Here is a 17,555-nt window from a genome sequence, read left to right on the forward strand (position 1 = left end):
GGGGCGTCGCTGGCGGTCGGGCGTCCGCTGGCGGTCGGGGCGTCTGCTGGACGGTCGGGGCGTCTGCTGGCGGTCGGGGCGTCTGCTGGACGGGTCGGGGCGTCTGCTGGCGGTCGGGGCGTCCTGCTGGCGTGGCGTGCTGGCGGATCGGGGCGTTGCTGCTGGCGGTCGGGGCGTCTGCTGGCGGATCGGGGCGTCTGCTGGCGGGTCGGGGGCTGCTGGCGTCGGGGCGCCTGCTGGCGGGTCGGGGCGCCTGCTGGCGGGGCTGGCGTCGGGGCGTCTGCCGGGCGTCGGGTCAGTGCGGGTGAACAACGGCGGGTCGTGTGCACAGTCCCGCGACGAGATCGGACGTTTCGATGTGGATCGCCATAATGTGGCAAGTTGAACGGACCATATCAACGCACTACACGCGTCTGCCCACATACAGACATTCAAAACCCAGACCACTAAGTGACAGCAGAGTTATAGTCCAAAGTCTTCAAGTCTTAGATTGAACACATGAACGGCATTTACAGCGGATTTGGGTTTATCGTACATCTGCAGTTTCATCTGGTTACCCAACATGCGGACTCCCGTCATGCCTCATGATCACGCTCGTTGGTCTTGCCAAAAACGTCACGTCGCGTCACGCTTCGTCTTACCGTTAACAAAGCGGAACGTTCCGCTGCCATCTGAACTCAAACCAATGTAGTACTTGCTAGCCCCGAGGACCTCGAAACCCTTCAGCATATCCACTATGTCTTGATTCATCTGTAACACGGACAATACGTGAGGCACGTCGTACATGTCTTATCTACATCTCAATGTCTTGTGACCTCAGACCCCCGTGACCTCAGACCTCCGTGACCTCAGACCCCTGACCTCAGACCGTGACCTCAGACCCGTGACCTCAGACCCATGACCTCAGACCCATGATCTCAGACCCATGACCTCAGGCCTGTGACCTCAGGACTGTGACCTCAGGCCTGTGACCTCAGACCCCGTGACCTCAGGCCTGTGACCTCAGGCCTGTGACCTCAGGCCTGTGACCTCAGGCCTGTGACCTCAGGCCTGTGACCTCAGGCCTGTGACTCCAGGCCTGTGACTCCAGGCCTCACTCAGCGCACCCGTTTGGAGTCGACGGTCAGCAGGTCACCGCCGTCTTGCTGACAGCTAGCCCGGGCGCCAGCCCAGCTGCGCTGCTCGACCGCGCCGCCCTCTGTCGGCCGCACCAGGCCGTCGCCCAGCGGGAAGTAGCCCTCGCGGATCCTCTGCTCGCACCGCGTGCCCAGCTCGTCCACATAGCACGGCTCTGCCGGGGCGGCGGCGCGTGAGAGGCAGATCCTGGCGGCCATGACGGCCACGGCGCGCAGTGGGCGGCGGCTAGACTTGAATACTGCTGAACATTGTGACATCTGGTGTTTAGCTGAAAGCCTGCCCTCTCGTGGGTCGATGGCTGTGTGGGAGCCATCACAGCCTTGCGCGATGCGTCACGCTCTAACCAGCAGTAGGTTAGGACAGGACAGTGGAGTGCCAGCAGGACAGTGGAGTGCTGGACACTGGACACACAACACAGCGCTCCATCCGAAATGAGAGGCCATCCACGAGAGTCCGGTCCCCGCTGTCCCTGCTCCTCAGAGCACAGACAGCGGGGACCAGGCCAGCGAGGCCTTCACACCCCAATGGTGGGGGCATACAGAACAGTTCACGACATGCGGGCAGCGCCTCGCCGGCACCGTGAAGCGGGAGACAAGCGGGACGGCCTGCCGTACCTGGGTAGTGGTTGGCATCCACAGCACAGCACAGCCGGTTCTTCTGCTTCATACAGCGGGCAACGCTGGCGCTACCTGCGCAGAAGGAGCGGCGCCATGGCGGTCGCATACGCAAGCGGAGGGACAGACGTACTGATCTCGCTCGACGCGACACTGATGCAGTTGGTCAGACTCCACAAACGCTGCCCCCTCTAGCGTCATATTTGTAACACATGCATGGTGAAAAGCGAAGGCCGGTTCCAAAATGACCATTTGGTTGGATTATACGGCCCTGTCGTCTGCACCTCCCCCATACGTTATCCTACAGCCCACTCCCTCAGCTCAGTCTGTCCGAGCGCTTGTCTTCCAAACTACCCGTGGCGCTTTGGGTGGATGTGGAGTCGCTTCGGTACTCGCTATTTGCCCCCGGCTCGGATGGCACGCGGCCGGTGGCAGCGGCCGCATCACCACGGTCAGGCGAGGCCAGAAGACCGCTTGGGCCATGATGAGCATTGCGGCGCGTTACAGAATCTCGCGACCAGATGGGGCAGTCAGGGTTCACACGTCAAACGTTGCTTGGCGAGATCTGACCCCAGAAATCCATCCCATCAAAATGTTCAAGTCAATTCGAGTCGTTCAGGCTATAAACGTCTAATGGAGTGAAGAGAGACTTCGCCAAAATCAATTGCACGCTAATCAGATGACACCAGCCCAGCGGAAAATCCCAACCCTGGCAATAGTGCGTGTGCGTGGGCGGGGGGGGGGGGGGCGGCGCGAGGGGAGTAGAAGAGCACAGCACTTCCCAATATGCGTTGCGCCAGGCGAGATACCTCCTAGGTCAAAATAAATGCACTTCGGGACACTTGTATGCAGACCGTTAGAGGTAGGCCTAACTGACCCGTCTCGCAGACGTAGAAGGCCGTGGACTCGCAGCTGGCGCTCTCCAGCTGAGACAGCGAGTCGGTCCGAGACGTCGCCTTAAGGCATTGCTTCGACTTGGAGCCTGCCGAAGTGTTTGGGAGTAAATGGGACCGCGCATCGCCAATGCCTTCGTCAGCCAGCGATGGCGCTTCGTCACCGACTATAAACATCGATTACGCACGACTTGGTTGTACTCTTACAGGGATGTATTGAACCTGCACTAAACTCGTATTCGTGCGGACATTTGTGTATTGCCGACCCATGATTTGGCGACGGTTTTGGACACGTAGGAGTAAAACTAACTCAGGATTGGAGGACTGCTGCAAGCAGGTGAGAGAAAGTACGTGGGATCTGCCACATAGTGAGTTTTAACAGCAGAAAAGAAGGATGCAGTGTGGAAAGTGTGTCAACACGAATACAGATTTCAGTCGTACACAACTGGACGTCAGCATTCGTGCTGCGATAGTATCCTCGTTCCTGCCTTACCATACCAGCTTTTAGCAGCACCTCCCATCCGCGGAAAATGAACGCGACGCAGAATGTCAAATCGGAGTGGGGTAGGGAATACTCGCCTTAAAGGAGCAAGTAAGGCGTGAGCTATGGAGCGGGGCAGCTACATACATTGCTGAACTGCATGCGATAACGACAAAGCCCGACGATACAACGCCAAATCCCCCGCCCAGTCAATCGACAGTCAATCGACAGTCAGTCAACAGTCAATCGACAGTCAGTCAACAGTCAATCGACAGTCAGTCAACAGTCAGTCAACAGTCAGTCAACAGTCAGTCAACAGTCAGTCAACAGTCAGTCAACATCAGTCAACAGTCATCAACCAGTCAATCAACAGTCAACCAACAGTCAATCAACAGTCAATCAACAGTCAGTCAACAGTCAGTCAACAGTCAGTCAACAGTCAGTCAACAGTCAGTCAACAGTCAGCTGACCGGCGACGGCAATCACCGTCTGTAGGCGGCTGGAGGCCAAGCGTCTCGAAGTCGATCGGTTCGCCGGTGGTGGCCCAAAGCCAGAGGGCGCGGCCGTCGTCCCAGAGGCCGTCCGTCCAGTGCGGCCCGAAGCGGGAGAGCACGGCCAGCTCCTCGGAGCTCTCCAGCACGGGCGGGTGGGCGCTGAGCGCGGCGCACTCGGCCACCGCCTCGTGCCGCGTCACAGGCAGCTCGGGCGACACCAGGTAACAGCTGGTCAGGTCCAGGGAGTCCCAGCCGGGCCGGCACTGGCCTGCCGGGCGGACGGGCGCCGGTCACAGCCGAGGTCAGCACGGAGGTAGCGTGTCAAGCACGGGACGGTAGTCTGAGCCGTGGTCAACACGATGGGGGGGGGAGGGGGGTCTAGCGAGGGACGGAGCCGCGTTCGGAGCGAGGTCAACATGGGGGGGAGCAGCAGCAAGGCGTCCGTGTCTGGCGAGGGACGGTGGTCAGAGCCGCGTTCAGAGCGAGGGCAACATGGGTGGAGCAGCAGCAAGGCGTCCGTATGTGGCGGCAATGTTGCGTGCTGGCCGTGAACATCAGAACATAAGAGGTGATCAGGGCAATATCTAGCGTGTTCCTAGATGAGCTGAATGACATATTAAAATATATCATATCAAAACATATCCAAGTGGTTGCATACAAAAATCCAGCAAAGCCTTGAGTTTGTATCAACGTATACACTATTGTTGCTCATAGGACGGCAGCAGAGCAGAGCAGAGCCCACCAGCTCCCTGGCCACACCATTCCCGCAAACGCTCACCCATCGTGTGAACGGCTCGACAGTGGAGGGGGTCGAGTGGGGTGGGGTGGGGTGCGGGGCGGGGCGGGGGTGTACTCACGGGAACAGTCCTCGGGGTGCACGCACTTGGTGTCCGGCGGACACACCCCGCCGTGGAACTGCTTCTGAGGCCGCGGCAGGTGCACCGGCGGCAGCGGCGGCAGCGGCGGCAGCGGCGGGAAGGGCGGCGGTGGCGGCACGAGCCCCACCGCTCCGGCCGCGCCCAGCGCCGCCACCAGCAGCCAGACTGGAACGGGCGCCCCCACCCGCCCGGCGTCACGGGGATGCGGGATGAGGGGTCGATGGGCTACAGGCTGCCGTGTCCGCACCGCGGGTAATGGCATACGGGTTCGTTGATCGTACACGTCTTCATGACTATCCATCGCAAGCTTTCCAGAGCTACCGCAGCTTCAGACAGACGCGATGCACCCCCGGCGGTGGAATCTCACGGTATGGGGCGGCGGGTATGCCAGCGCAAATTACTCCTTGGCCTACCGTGTATGATAATCAAGCTCACTTCGCCCGTCGCACGCCATTTACATTACGATAAGATGCTAACGCACAGCTCTGCATGGCGATTAAAACAAATGTATGGATGCAAGCCTTCAAGAAAAAGTCCAAGCATGATCAAAAGCAAATAACAAACATTCACAGACGCCATCACAATCTTACGGCGTATCATAGCGGCGCTCCGCTGAGCGAGTCCGTCCGCACCGGCGCTGCAGCACCTCCACTGGCACGGGTCGCGACCCCAGACTGACCGCGGCCGGCGCCGAGGTCACAAGGTCACCGCCACCGCCCGGGGCGACCGCCGCGGGCCATCGAGCGGCGGCGCCCCCGAACGGCGGACGCTGAAAACTGCAGACGATTGCCCAACGAGCTGCATTGAGGTGGGAATAAAGACAGTGAGTAAATGTTTGCACTCTTCTTGAATGGTTCAAGCTCATCCAACTTCGAGCCGTTCCGTCAGGAAAACGGATATTGACAGGACATCATGAGCTATGCATTTTTGAGCCATGGACTTTCCCGGCATGAGGGTGTTTATGCAGCAAAATCGCTCTCGCCTCATCGCTGATTTCTTTCATCGGCGCGTCCACCAACGGAACGAAGCGTGTCGTTTCTTCCACTGGTCACGGCAGGCGCTACGTGGACACGTGTCGTGTCTGTGAGACCGCACGTACTCAACGTTAGTCGCCAGGAGCGACAAAAACATCGCAGAACTGCCCTAAAATGACGTTCCCGCTTTGGCTACACGGCCTTTGTCTACCGCGCTCTCGGTGCACGCATATATGAACTGCAAGACAGCTGGTTTCTTTGCACTGACGCGTCACGGGTTTTATGTGCATAGGCAATTGGCGCCAGTGGTACGGTGCACCTCTGGATTAACTCAGGACGCGCCGAAGCTCGATTGCGAGTCAGCAAGACAGAAAGTCAGAAAATGCAGCTATTTTTCATTTCAAATGTGGCACCTTGGATAAAACATCGCCTGCTACAGCTGCGAGAAAAGTTGGTCAACATAGATGGCTACCGAGTGAACGATATGGTACCAGACACCAAGCTGAAGAAAACGTTCCACTGTACATATATTTAAGAAGCAAAATTAAATAAATCTACAACATTAACCATTGATGAACAAAATAAACATCGCCACCATGCAATGCAGTTAACAGTTGTGAACGCAAGGTTCCCGACAGTAACCATACAACTGAACTCCACATGATATAGGCGAAATGCCCCATATCTCACGATGACCCAGATCACCACAGGAGCCCACAACAAGCTCATCAACGAATCAGGACGTCCTCAACCGACAGACAGCTGATAATCGGTACAGGCATTTAGGTGTAAGTGCGACAGTAACAGTGGACAAATCGCAGCACGCATACGTGAAATATGCATCACACAGGTATTTACACCGCAAGCAGTAACTCCGCTCCCTGGACATGCCGAAACCCAGGCATCTTTGCATCTCCATGTACAGATACGCGCCCAGGGATAAGGCAGGTCAGACGACTCGCACTCTCCACGCGGCAAACATCATCACAGTGCGCACGAAACGGAAGGCATGTGCAGACCCGCACATGTACACACAGCAGAACTAAGACGGGCCGCTGCCCACCCGTGGGGCCCGACAAGACCGCCCGCCAGCCCGCATCACACTCCGCCGAGTCCAGAGTCCAGCCGCAACCGTCACCGCCGCGCCGACGTCGGCCACGCCGCCGCGCCCGGACGGCCCGCCGGCTCGCCGCGACGGCGCCGTCTCCAGCGCCGCCGGCGGGGGAGACGACGGGAAGACCCAGCGCGGGCCGAGACCCGCCCCCGCCCTGAACTGCCTGATCACGCCCCTGCTCGCCCGGGAGGCCGCGGCCGCGCCGGGTCACGAGCGCACCCGAGTCCCGACCCGGCTGGCGTCCGCCACAGCCGGACACGCCGGACACGCCGCCGCGCCACCGCCCAGCGGACCCGGCGGCGCTACTGCATCTTGCTGATCTCGAACTTGGCCTGCATCACCTCCTCGTCCGAGTCGACGACGGGCAGCGCCGTCTCGGACAGCGAGGCCGGGATGTTGTCCTCCACCCACCTGCCGGGGCCGGACAGGGTCAGGCGAGCGCCACGGCGCCGGTACGTCACGCCGGCTCACGACACCGCGACGCACCCTCCACAGCGCGGCGGCTCCTCCAGCTCTGACTCGCCGGGAGAGGAGGAGGGATCAGCAGTCGGCCTGGCATCAGCCGGCCCGCCACCTGGTCATTCTCCTCCGCCGCTACCGCCGGCAGCAGTCGGAGCACAGGGTAGACTTTCCTCCGCCGCTACCGCCGGCAGCAGTCGGAGCACAGGGCAGACTCTCCTCCGCCGCTACCGCCGGCAGCAGTCGGAGCACAGGGCAGACTCTCCTCCGCCGCTACCGCCAGCAGCAGTCGGAGCACAGGCCAGACGGACGCGACATCTGACTACGCGCCCCGTCCCTTCCAAGCATGCTCACGCTATCACCAGCAGAGTGTGTGTGTGTGGGGGGGGGGGGGGGGGAGCTCGGCCAGTCACCTCTGCGTCACAGTGCGACAAGAGCACAGGACCGCGCTGGGGAAGCATCACGAACACCGCGGCCTTCCCTGCACATCCCTGCCAGGGACGAATGCTCTCCCTCCCCAGCCGGTGGTGCACCGAACCAGACGGTGTGGGACTGACAGCCCGCACGGGAAGGCTCCGGACGGTGAGGCCACAGTCGTGACTCGGCACTGAGTCATAAGACTCGGTGCCAGCTGCCAGCCAGCAGAGCCGCCCTTCCCGTTCATGGTCATGACGGACAGCGGTATGCAATGGGGCTTGAGGGCCCTCCTCATTTGGGCGGTAAACAAATATTACAAAGTGGCCAGCAATGGGTCATTCCTGCTTCTTGTCTTACTAATATCAACAAGCATGAAAATTTCTGGTCAACATCTACAAAATCCAGGAAGCAAAGAGCGCTTCAAGAAAACTATTTTCATACCTCCTGACGCTGAAGTATTCTTTGTCACAGGAATACATAGCAGGAGGCATGCACTTAAGGCAGGAGGCGTGAGGCAATAACCTAGCCTAACCTCTCACATGACTGTTTCTTTGTAACTGACCTCGCGGTTGGATCGGTCCCAAAACAAAAATACTGACGCGTTTTTGCGCGTGTGCGTGCGCGTGCGAGAACATTTGCGCGTCCGTCAGTGCGCATTTTAGAACGTGCGCGCGCGCGTCCCTGCATCTGAAGGACGCCATCCGACTGCCCTGGTGCACTTTTTTAAGTGGCGACACTTCCAGGTCCCGCCATGTCCATACAGCTTGCTTGAAGCCCTCGGCAAGAGGGTCCTCACATCAGGCCATGAATAAAACCCAAAATGTTCAGCAGAAATGCGTATCAGATATTGAGGAAACAGAGCGCTACTGGCGATGAGCTGGTGATGAGTACCCATTATCCAAATTTCTTGCCGCCATCTCTCATAAGAAACGTTCCAAGACCATTGCATGAAAAGCAAAATCCACTTGTCGTCCGCTTGCAGAAAGCTGCGGCTGCAGCCATCTCATTGCCACCACCAAAGGAGAGGTGCGCCCGGTAGGAGGCGGCTTTGTGACTGCTCGGCCACCCGTCAGATTTAGCCGGGGCTCAACTCCACGCCCAACAAGAGCTGCTTCAAAACGGCTTTGGTTTTGTAAGGTGCGCTAGCAAATATGAGAGCGTGCAACCCATACCCGCGAAGGTATACGTCGTACAGCTTCGCGTACTGCACTACTGTTTATCGTAGTGGATCTGCGAAGACGTTCGCGGGACGTGTCCACCGCACACCTCCGCAGACGTGCTGCGGGCTGTCTGTATAACCGCCAGCACACCTTTGAAAAGGAAACCTGCTAAGAAGCGCTTCTTGTTGGGTGGGCAGTTTGAGCCCCGGTTAGATCTGTGGGCAGTCGTGAAGCCACAGCTCCCTTTCCGACCTGGGTGCACAGCATACTGGACCAGAACCCGGCTGGACCAGAACTGTTGCAACTGCAGCCAGCTGCAAGCGACAAACAAGCGATTTTGCCAGAACGCGTTACATGCGTTCATGCATTGGAATCGTTGCTACCAAGGATCGGCGACAAGGAAATTCTGACGCCATATGCTCATCAACAGCTGACCGTCACCGACCTTCTGTCCCTTTCACTACTCAATACGCATTTCCCGGAACATAGGTTTCCCCCGGCTTGGCGTGCCTTTTATCGCATTGGCGTGCATTGTGGGAGATCTGCTACCATGGATATCAGCGACGACGTTACCCGCTTGCTGGGACTCAAGAGCATGCGGTGGGTGAATATAAATGGAAAATAACATAATGACGGGTATGCTGAAAACGCGAATATGAAAAAGACATGCCTGATCGTCACAAGCAGCTTCCCTTAATACATTTACAAGCAACCTATCCACGCAAATGTTTCCCTGTCACAGCAGTCAGACACGTGGAACACAATTACCATCGTTATCGCTACGTTGCCCCCACCACAGGACAACACAGGCAGGGGGCGGCACCAGCTGCGGGCCGGCACGCCTGCCCCGCTGCGGCCCGGCCCGCCTGGCCGGCAGCACCGACTCACTTGAGGTCCTCGTCCGAGTCGTTGCGCGAGCGGCGCGAGTTGGCGCGCGAGCCGCTGGGCGAGCTCTGGCCGCGCGAGCGCAGCTTCAGGTCGTGGTAGGCGTCCGAGCGGAACAGCTCGTCCTCTTCGTCCTCGTCGCCGGCGTCCAGCAGCGGTGTGAACGCGTACCTGACACCGGAGAAAGGTCAGACAGGGGTGCGGCGGCTGGACGGGGGGGGGGGGGTCAGATAAGGACACCACGGAGGAAGGTCAGGCAGGGGTGCGGCGGCGGGACTGAGGACGGGGGGGGGGGGGTCAGATAAGGACACCACGGAGGAAGGCCAGACAGGGGTGCGGCGGCGTGACTGGGGGGGGGGGGGGGTCAGGTAAGGACACGCCGGAGGAAGGTCAGACAGGGGTGCGGCGGCGGGACGGGGGGGGGGTCAGATAAGGACACCACGGAGGAAAGTCAGACAGGGGTGCGGCGGAGGGACTGAGAGCGGGGGGTCAGGTAAGAACACGACGGAGGAAGGTCAGATGGGCGTGAGGCGGCGGCGGGATCGAGGGGGCCAGGATACCAGCGCAGCAGCGGATGGAGGGGTATGTCGGACTAGGCGCGGGGAGGCGTCAAGGGTTGCAGCAGCGGAAGCAGAGTTCACAACGGGCGGGAGGGACAGATTATAAGGGGAGCGCACGGGCGGGAAGAACGATCTCGGGTCAGCGGGGAGGACAGGTTATAACGGGGGCGTGCGGGCAGGAGGAACGGTCTCGTGTCGGCGGGGAGGACAGGTTATAACAGGGGCGCACGGGCGGGAGGAACGGTCTCGGGTCGGCGGGAGGACATGTTATAACAGGGGCGCACGGGCGGGAGGAACGGTCTCGGGTCGGCGGGGAGGATAGGTTATAACTGAGACACGCAGGCGGGAGGAACGGTCTCGGGTCGGCGGGGAGGACAGGTTACAACAGGGGCGCACGGGCGGGAGGAACGGTCTCGTGTCGGCGGGGAGGACAGGTTATAACAGGAGCGCACGGGCGGGAGGAACGGTCTCGGACCGGCGGTACGACAGCAGGAGGGAGGACTGTCGTCACCATAGCTGCGCAATGGTGACGTGGAGACATCGCTGAGAAGAAAAGGGAGGGGGAGCGAAAGGGGGGGGGGGGGGTGAACCTACGAATATCATATTTCCATGTTCGGCAATAGGTTACTAAAGGCTGAAAATATCAAAAGCCAGCTTTGATCGGTTAAACCACACCAACGCTAACCATGTACTAAGGACAGACAAGCCGTGTTGTTGCTGAATCTACACCAGCTGTTCGAGGATAGACCCCTTCTGGGTTGCGGCATGCGGCAGTACACACAAATAACAATCTAAGCGACAGTTTGATGGCAGCCGCGGACCCCCGCGTCGAAGTGCAGGCGCCGACGCACCTCTGGTTGTTGTTTGTTGGTCTCCAGAGCAGCATGATGACCAGCAGGATCATGGAGAAGAGGATGTGCCAGCACGCCTCGTCCGCCCACAGGTTCTTCCACTGGCGCAGGCAGCCGACAGTCCGGTGGAACTTGACCGACCACACCATGAAGCCGACCGAGGCCAGCACGGACAGCATCAGCGTGTTGGTGAAGTGACGGTACAGCGTCAGCTTCACCTCGTTCCTGCGCAGGGGAAGCCAGCGGTGTGCGGACTGTGATGCAAAAGTGCTACGTGCAGCAGTGACACAGCAAAAGACGCAAAGCGTTATGTTACCAGAAGCAGCTGCGAACTCAATCAAGCGTATAACAGCGGCCTTTTGCGACAGGTGCTCTGGTGTCGGGGGCTAATACCCTCCGCAAAGGCCCAGCCGAGCCTGGGTCACGACCTCCCGCCAAAACCGAGACCGAGTCCATCCGGAGCCCCGGCGTCCTCGAGCCCCCCCCCCCCCCTCCCCCTCATCACCGCCAGCGGCGGCGCGCGCCGAGCCTGCTCACCTGCGGAGTCGGAGGGTGCGCGTTGTGCTGAGCAGCGCCGAGAACACCCACCAGCAGATGCCGGAGTCGAGCAGCGCCAGCACCACCGAGGTGCCCAGCGTGCCGCCCGACATGTCGTTCTTGGGCCGCAGCGCGCGCGTGCAGCTCTCAATCGAGGCGAACATGAAGAAGATGAAGCCGACGGCCATGACGCGGTGCAGCAGCGGGCCGAGGCGCGGCCTACAGGGGGGCAGGGCGTCAGCAGACCGGCCGCGCCGCCACACTGCCACCCAGCGGCGTTGCAGCCGCGGGCGGCAAACACGGTGTGCGCCACAACATTGGAGGTAGCAGAGTGCGTGGAAATTCGCACAGTTTTTCAATGCAACAGCCGCCCTCAGGGAAGCCCTGGCACGTTCAGGCAACCCCTATGCCCATCCACACTACAATGCTACCTTGCCGCGGAACGAATCCTACTCATGTGATGCCAAGGATTTGCCAAATGCCGAATATAAGATCAGGGTCAGGTTATTTCTGTCAGCCCACAGGGAGACGCGTCGCGACAGCCCGCTGCCGCTCCGCCCTCACTTGGTGATGCCGAAGCCGAGCGAGACGATGATGACGAGCATACGCGCGAGAGCTCGCTTGGCGCACGAGACGATCTCGGCGAACACCACAGCGCCCCACACGCTGCGCCCGGTCCTGTTGACCGACTCGTACTCGGCCAGGAACACCGCCTGCGGGCACAGCGGCGCCAGGTCACGGCCGGGCTAACCGCAGTCGCCGGCGCGCCGCTGGCCGTCATGTCAGTGGCGAAACGGCAAACACGCGCGACAAGAACATGTGAGTCAACATGTAAGTCGCCGCGTGTGCGTGCATTCTGACATACAACCAACTTCTGAATGAGAAATAACCATGCGAGTGAGACAATGCCAGGAATAACTACACAAGCTAAGCTTCAAACCCTTTCATAATTTGTTGGACAACCAGCTTGATAAAACAAAACTACACCCGCACTATGACAAACAACCAGCTCGAAATACACGTCACACAAATACCTATAGCGATAACATGACAATCATCCGCGGCTCTGTCTTGAGGCAGCGCTGTTTCAGTGTGAAAGTCGCGCGGCAACGGGCGACCACGGTGCCGGCAGCTGGGTTATCACCTTCTCCAGCATGCCGATGGCGATGACGCCGCCGATCCAGAACTGGATGCGCAGCAGCTCGCGCCATTGTCGGGAGCACACCACCAGCCAGCCGAGTCCGTACAGCACGTACACGGCGCACATGACCGAGTAGAACTGCGGGCGCAGGCCACCGCGGGTCAACGCAGGTCCGGGTGAGCTCAGGGTCAGCTTGGGGTTAGTGTAAGGTCAGCCTAGGGTCAGTGTGAGATCGGTGTAAAGCTAATGTCAGATCAGTGTTAGATCAGTGTGAGACCAATGCAATATTAGTGTATGGTCGGTGCGATATCAGTATAAGGTCAGTATGAGATCAGTATGAAATCAGTGCAAGGTCAGTGGGAGGTCAGTGGGTGGTCAATGCGTGACCAGCGTGAGGTCAGCCTCAGGTCGGCGTGAGATCAGCGTAATCAGCATAAAGTCAGCACGGGGTCAGAGTGGGTGCTGTAGGGACATTCGAAGTGTACCCCGCGGCACTTCCCACCTATCCTTGATCAACCCACGCCAGTAACAACCGGTCCAGCCTGTCCCACCGCGCCAGTGCCCGCCCCTCTTGGCCCGTTTCCTCCTCCACCGAGCCTCCCTCGGCCCTGCTCGGCCTCACTCCTCCGTGGCCGTCGCAGCCGGTGCCGCCCGCCGTCCACGCGCCGCCTGCCCACTCCCCCACTGACCGGCAGGTACGGCCAGTCGGCGGCCGACAGGTAGCCGTGGGCGCCACGCATCTCCAGATGCACGGTCACGTTCAGCGGCCGCGGCGACGCCGCCTGGTCGCGGCCGGCCACGTGCACCACCAGCAGGAATATGCCATCGCCAGGGGCGCGGATCTGCCGATGGGGCGCCGTCGCCGCCGCCACCACCTGCTCCGCCCGCTGACGCGAGGGGGCCCGTCAGGAGAGGGGCGGCGGCCGGCGGTGCAGCCGGCGGATCTGCCGATGGGGCGCCGTCGCCGCCGCCACCACCTGCTCCGCCCGTGACGGCGAGAGGGGCCCGTCAGGAGAGGGGACGGCGGGGCCGGCGGTGCAGCCGGGCGGATCTGCCGATGGGGCGCCGTCGCCGCCGCCGCCACCTGCTCCGCCGTTGACGACGAGAGGCCCGTCAGGAGAGGGGACGGCGGGGCGGCGGTGCAGCCGGGCGGATCTGCCGATGGGGCGCCGTCGCCGCCGCCGCCACCTGCTCCGCCCGTGACGGCGAGAGGCCCGTCAGGAGAGGGGACGGCGGGGCCGGCGGTGCAGCCGGGCGGCAGGGAAGTGAGAACATATGGGGGCAGCAGAGAGCAGGCGCAGCTGGAAACAGGGAGCAAAGGGGTGGTTGAGTGGTGTGTGGGGGGGGGGGGGGTATCAGAGTGGAGCAGCAGGGGACAACAGCACAAGGTCAGTATGGGCAGCAGGAACAATGGAAACACCACGCAATAGCACAGGAGTACAGTGAAAAGGCAGCGAGGAGGACAATCTAATGGGACGGTGGGGAGGACAGCAGCGAAGTGGGGAATCGGGGAGGATGGCAGCAGAGCAGCACCCATGAAGGGCGCTGACCCGTTCGCGCAGAGGAGTGTGCAAAGTCCTTGACCCTGCTGCCAGCACAAGGGCAGAGGGAAAATAACAAGGTCAGAGTGTGTGAGAATGAGGAGAAAATAAACGCCCATAGCAGCACAAAACGGCAAGGCCGAGCCCCCACTGATGTCAGGATTGCGGGTGCTTTTCACGTGACACGGGCCCTCCCGACAGAAAGGCATTAGTCATGATACAAATATCACAAACATCTATGCAATATTATCACAAAATATACGCAGAGGTTAACCAAATCGCGTACAATATAGCCAAGTGGCGTTTCTTACGGTTTTTAGCGTCCACTGAGAAGTCCCCCGAAGATCGCGCGCCAGACCGACATACCGACCTGCACATCCCCCTCCCCCTCCCCGCACACACAGCCTGTCAGTCGTATACCATACCAAACCGTGTAGCCCGCTCCCACTGTCCCACCACTCCACACAATAGCCCTCCACATTCCACCGGCACGAGATCGGGTGGCACGGGGGCCGACGCCACGCAAACACGGCAGAATGCGGTCGCGCGCGCGGCCGCGGGCGGCAGCGGCGGCCGGAGCGGGCCGTACGCACGTACCGGACGGCGGGCGAGCGGCAGCGGGGTCGGCAGCTCCTCCGGCGACGACTGGACCGCCTGTGGACGCCACGGGCCGTCCGGGTGAGCCGGGGGGAGCACGTGCAGCAGAGGGCGGGGTGGGCACAGCGACAGCCGGCGGGTGTCGAGGTGGACAACGGGCCGCTCGTCACAGTGCGTGTTCACAAGGCTGGCTGCGTAATGGAGCTGTAGCATGTACTTTTTGATCTGACGAAAATAGATCAAAACGAATGAACAGAAGATGGCAAAGAGATTAATCAACAAATAGAAGCATTAAAAGAGACCAAAAATCGCTGGTCGCAATAATTCTTTTAGTTAACCTTTCATATTGCCCCAATTTTCAACTGCCGGCGGAGCTTGTTGCTTTAGTATAAATCTCAGTTCAAACCAAAATGGAAACTGGCCAAAGGACAACACACCAGCTGTGCTGGCCTAACGCGTGAGGCCGGGTTTCAGAGCCGCCAAATGCCAAGGTCATGTCATCAAGCTGTCGACGAAATACGCACTGCCGGCGCAGGCTCCGGCTCTGCAGGGGCGGACTTCGGCTCCGCAGGAGCGGACTTCTGCTCCGCAGGGGCGGACGGCGACTGCTGCTTGGCATCAGTGGTCGGCAGATTGACCTCAGGCTGAAATGAGAGTGCTGCTGCTGAGGATGACAGCACAATGGCTGACATGCGGTCCAATACTAGCATTACGTATCAATTGTACATACATTCTGGAAGCTGTCAGCTGTCCATCATCATGTAACAGGCACTTTAAGGTGCATACAAAATTCATTGTCTACTCAGACACCAAGTCACCAGTGGGAGAATGTTCTCCATGTTCAAAAGACACTAGGCACTGATTCTGGCACTTACCAGCACAACCTTGTCACAGGTGAACTGATGCTCAGGCCAGGTGGTGTACCATGTCTCATTGTACAGCAGCTTGTTTGGCATGTAGGCAGGATTCTCATACCAAAATGACAGGTTGCTGTCAGGTGGAGCCTATGGATTGCAGAAAATAACAAACATTAGCCATCATAGCCATTTTACATTCTGGATTGTGCTCAAACCTGCAGTTTCAATGACAACAAGGATATAACTGAGTCCATCACAATGATATTTCTAGCAATACATCAGTGTTATATTCCCATTTGGATAAGCAAGCTTTTAACTAACTTATTCCCGGAAACTTTCAACTTATATGTTAAGAAATGGATGCATCAATACTAACATCATAACAACTAACAGATATGACCAATTCACTGACCTGACTTTCTAAGTAGATATACTCATTCCAGCATGGCGTCTCCCTCAGCATCCAGCCAACCGTCAGGTTCACGTCATGGTTTGCACAGGTCACCCGAATGATGATGTCACTGTCCTTGTATAAGCTCTTGGACACTCCAATGTACTCATTCGGCTGAAATAAAAATAAGAATGTGAACATATCAGCACTAGGAAACATATCCAGATGCAGCACTTTAGGTTGGATCAGACTGTAGGAACTTAAATCAAGCCAGGTAATGTTTTGGTTGGAAGTGGGAGTGGGCATTGGGGTGAGTTCAAATAGGAGTATGACCAAGGTTAAAAGTAGGGGCAGGGCTGGAAGTAGGGCACATGGCTGGAGAACAGAAAGCTAAATGAAGGCTTTGTTACATCATTATGAGGAGTGGGGTTACCAGCAGGAGCATGACAAGTATGAGCAGGGTTAAGAGTAGCAGCTGGGATAGGCATAGGAGCAGGCCTTTGGGCAGTCAAATCCACCATAATATTGTGATATATGCAGTGAAATGGAAATGGCAGAAAGTCAACTGCATCCACTTTACAGCAATTCAGCTTTCTCCTATCATTTAAGTCTAAAAGGATTAAGCACTCAAAACACATACATTGTCTTGACTAGGCACACATAAAGCTACCACAAAATTTCATGATTTTAGTAGCAAACTGTCATATTCACACCAGCAATTTTCCTTTTCAAAGGAATTCTTCAAACAATCATTCTACTCAGTTTTAGTCTCAGCATGGTTCTACTGCATTTGGGAGCATTATAATAATTTCATCACTTATTTGGTACTTTGAGCTAACAGATGCCTTTCAAACCTTAAAGTTTGTTATTAGACTACAGTTCTTGGCTCTTATTTGCAACAGTCAGTTAATACAGGTATTAGTACACATCAGACCCACAACAATGTCATAAGTAGCCTCATCCAACCAGAGAGAAACAAAGTTCATCATCCAGGACCTCACAGTGAAACTCACCTTACTGATTGTAAAGTCCCATTGGCCCTGATCAGGCAGACTCTCTACAAGCGACCACGTGAGCAATATGACAGAGATCAAAGAAATATGCATGGCTGGGGCGATAACAGCTTCTCAGATGAACCTGGAACAGACAGGGCCTGATTCCAGTACTCTGCACATACGTTACTGTCCTGCTAAGTTAAAAAACACAGGCTCAAGTACCAAAATTATCGTATTCAAGACGGTCATTGTGAACTATCATCCCAATTGCATCTTATGTCCTACATTCCCGCATGCCCAGGGCTAGAAGTCTTCCCTTTGCATCCTTCCACGGCTTTCCCACCAGGGCCCATTGCATATGTTTTGGTATAGGTATACCACAGCACTTCGATGTATATTGCCGATGAATATATCACCGCCAATGCACGAATACCCCCGCCCAAGCCACATAGCGTTACCGCGACTGCCACGACGACTTGACCTTTCGAGATGAATGAATGCTGCCGGTGAATACGGCGCAGCTGCTCGTGGCGTGCGTCATGCCTAAACATACTAGCTGATGATGACGTCAAGGATGAG

At 58.0% G+C, this 17,555-nt stretch overlaps 1 protein-coding gene across 4 annotated transcripts; it reads right to left on the reverse strand.

Annotated features, from left to right (window-relative positions):
- Positions 1-6,708: 6,708 nt before the first annotated feature.
- LOC119105011 (transmembrane protein 87B) lies at positions 6,709-17,475 on the reverse strand. Of its 4 annotated transcripts, none has more exons than XM_037228687.1 (13): positions 17,435-17,475; positions 16,995-17,118; positions 16,003-16,155; positions 15,609-15,737; positions 15,258-15,377; positions 14,734-14,790; positions 13,285-13,482; positions 12,599-12,733; positions 12,019-12,167; positions 11,455-11,673; positions 10,918-11,142; positions 9,510-9,677; positions 6,709-6,996 (listed from the first exon to the last, which is right to left on the reverse strand). In XM_037228687.1, exons 2-13 carry the CDS (start codon positions 17,085-17,087, stop codon positions 6,888-6,890), a joined length of 1,755 nt encoding a protein of 584 aa, XP_037084582.1. In that variant the 5' UTR covers positions 17,088-17,118; positions 17,435-17,475; the 3' UTR covers positions 6,709-6,887. The 4 variants fall into 4 exon arrangements, with proteins under 4 accessions (XP_037084582.1, XP_037084581.1, XP_037084583.1 ...); XM_037228686.1 differs by having other exon boundaries at positions 17,355-17,435; XM_037228688.1 differs by lacking the exon at positions 17,435-17,475 and adding an exon at positions 17,393-17,433.
- Between the last annotated feature and the right edge of the window lie 80 nt (positions 17,476-17,555).

Source organism: Pollicipes pollicipes, unplaced genomic scaffold (assembly GCF_011947565.3).
Source record: "Pollicipes pollicipes isolate AB1234 unplaced genomic scaffold, Ppol_2.1 Scaffold_2555;HRSCAF=2994_pilon_pilon_pilon, whole genome shotgun sequence".
Lineage (NCBI taxonomy): Eukaryota > Metazoa > Arthropoda > Thecostraca > Pollicipedomorpha > Pollicipedidae > Pollicipes > Pollicipes pollicipes.

Excerpts from the sequence above, each read along its gene's own strand:
- LOC119105011 (XM_037228687.1), bottom strand. The coding sequence starts at position 17,087 with ATGCATATTTCTTTGATCTCTGTCATATTGCTCACGTGGTCGCTTGTA. Across the intron at positions 11,143-11,454 it reads CGCACCCTCCGACTCCGCAG|GAACGAGGTGAAGCTGACGC; the intron begins GTGAGCAGGCTC and ends TCCCCTGCGCAG. Across the intron at positions 6,997-9,509 it reads GACTCGGACGAGGACCTCAA|GTGGGTGGAGGACAACATCC; the intron begins GTGAGTCGGTGC and ends CGGCCCCGGCAG.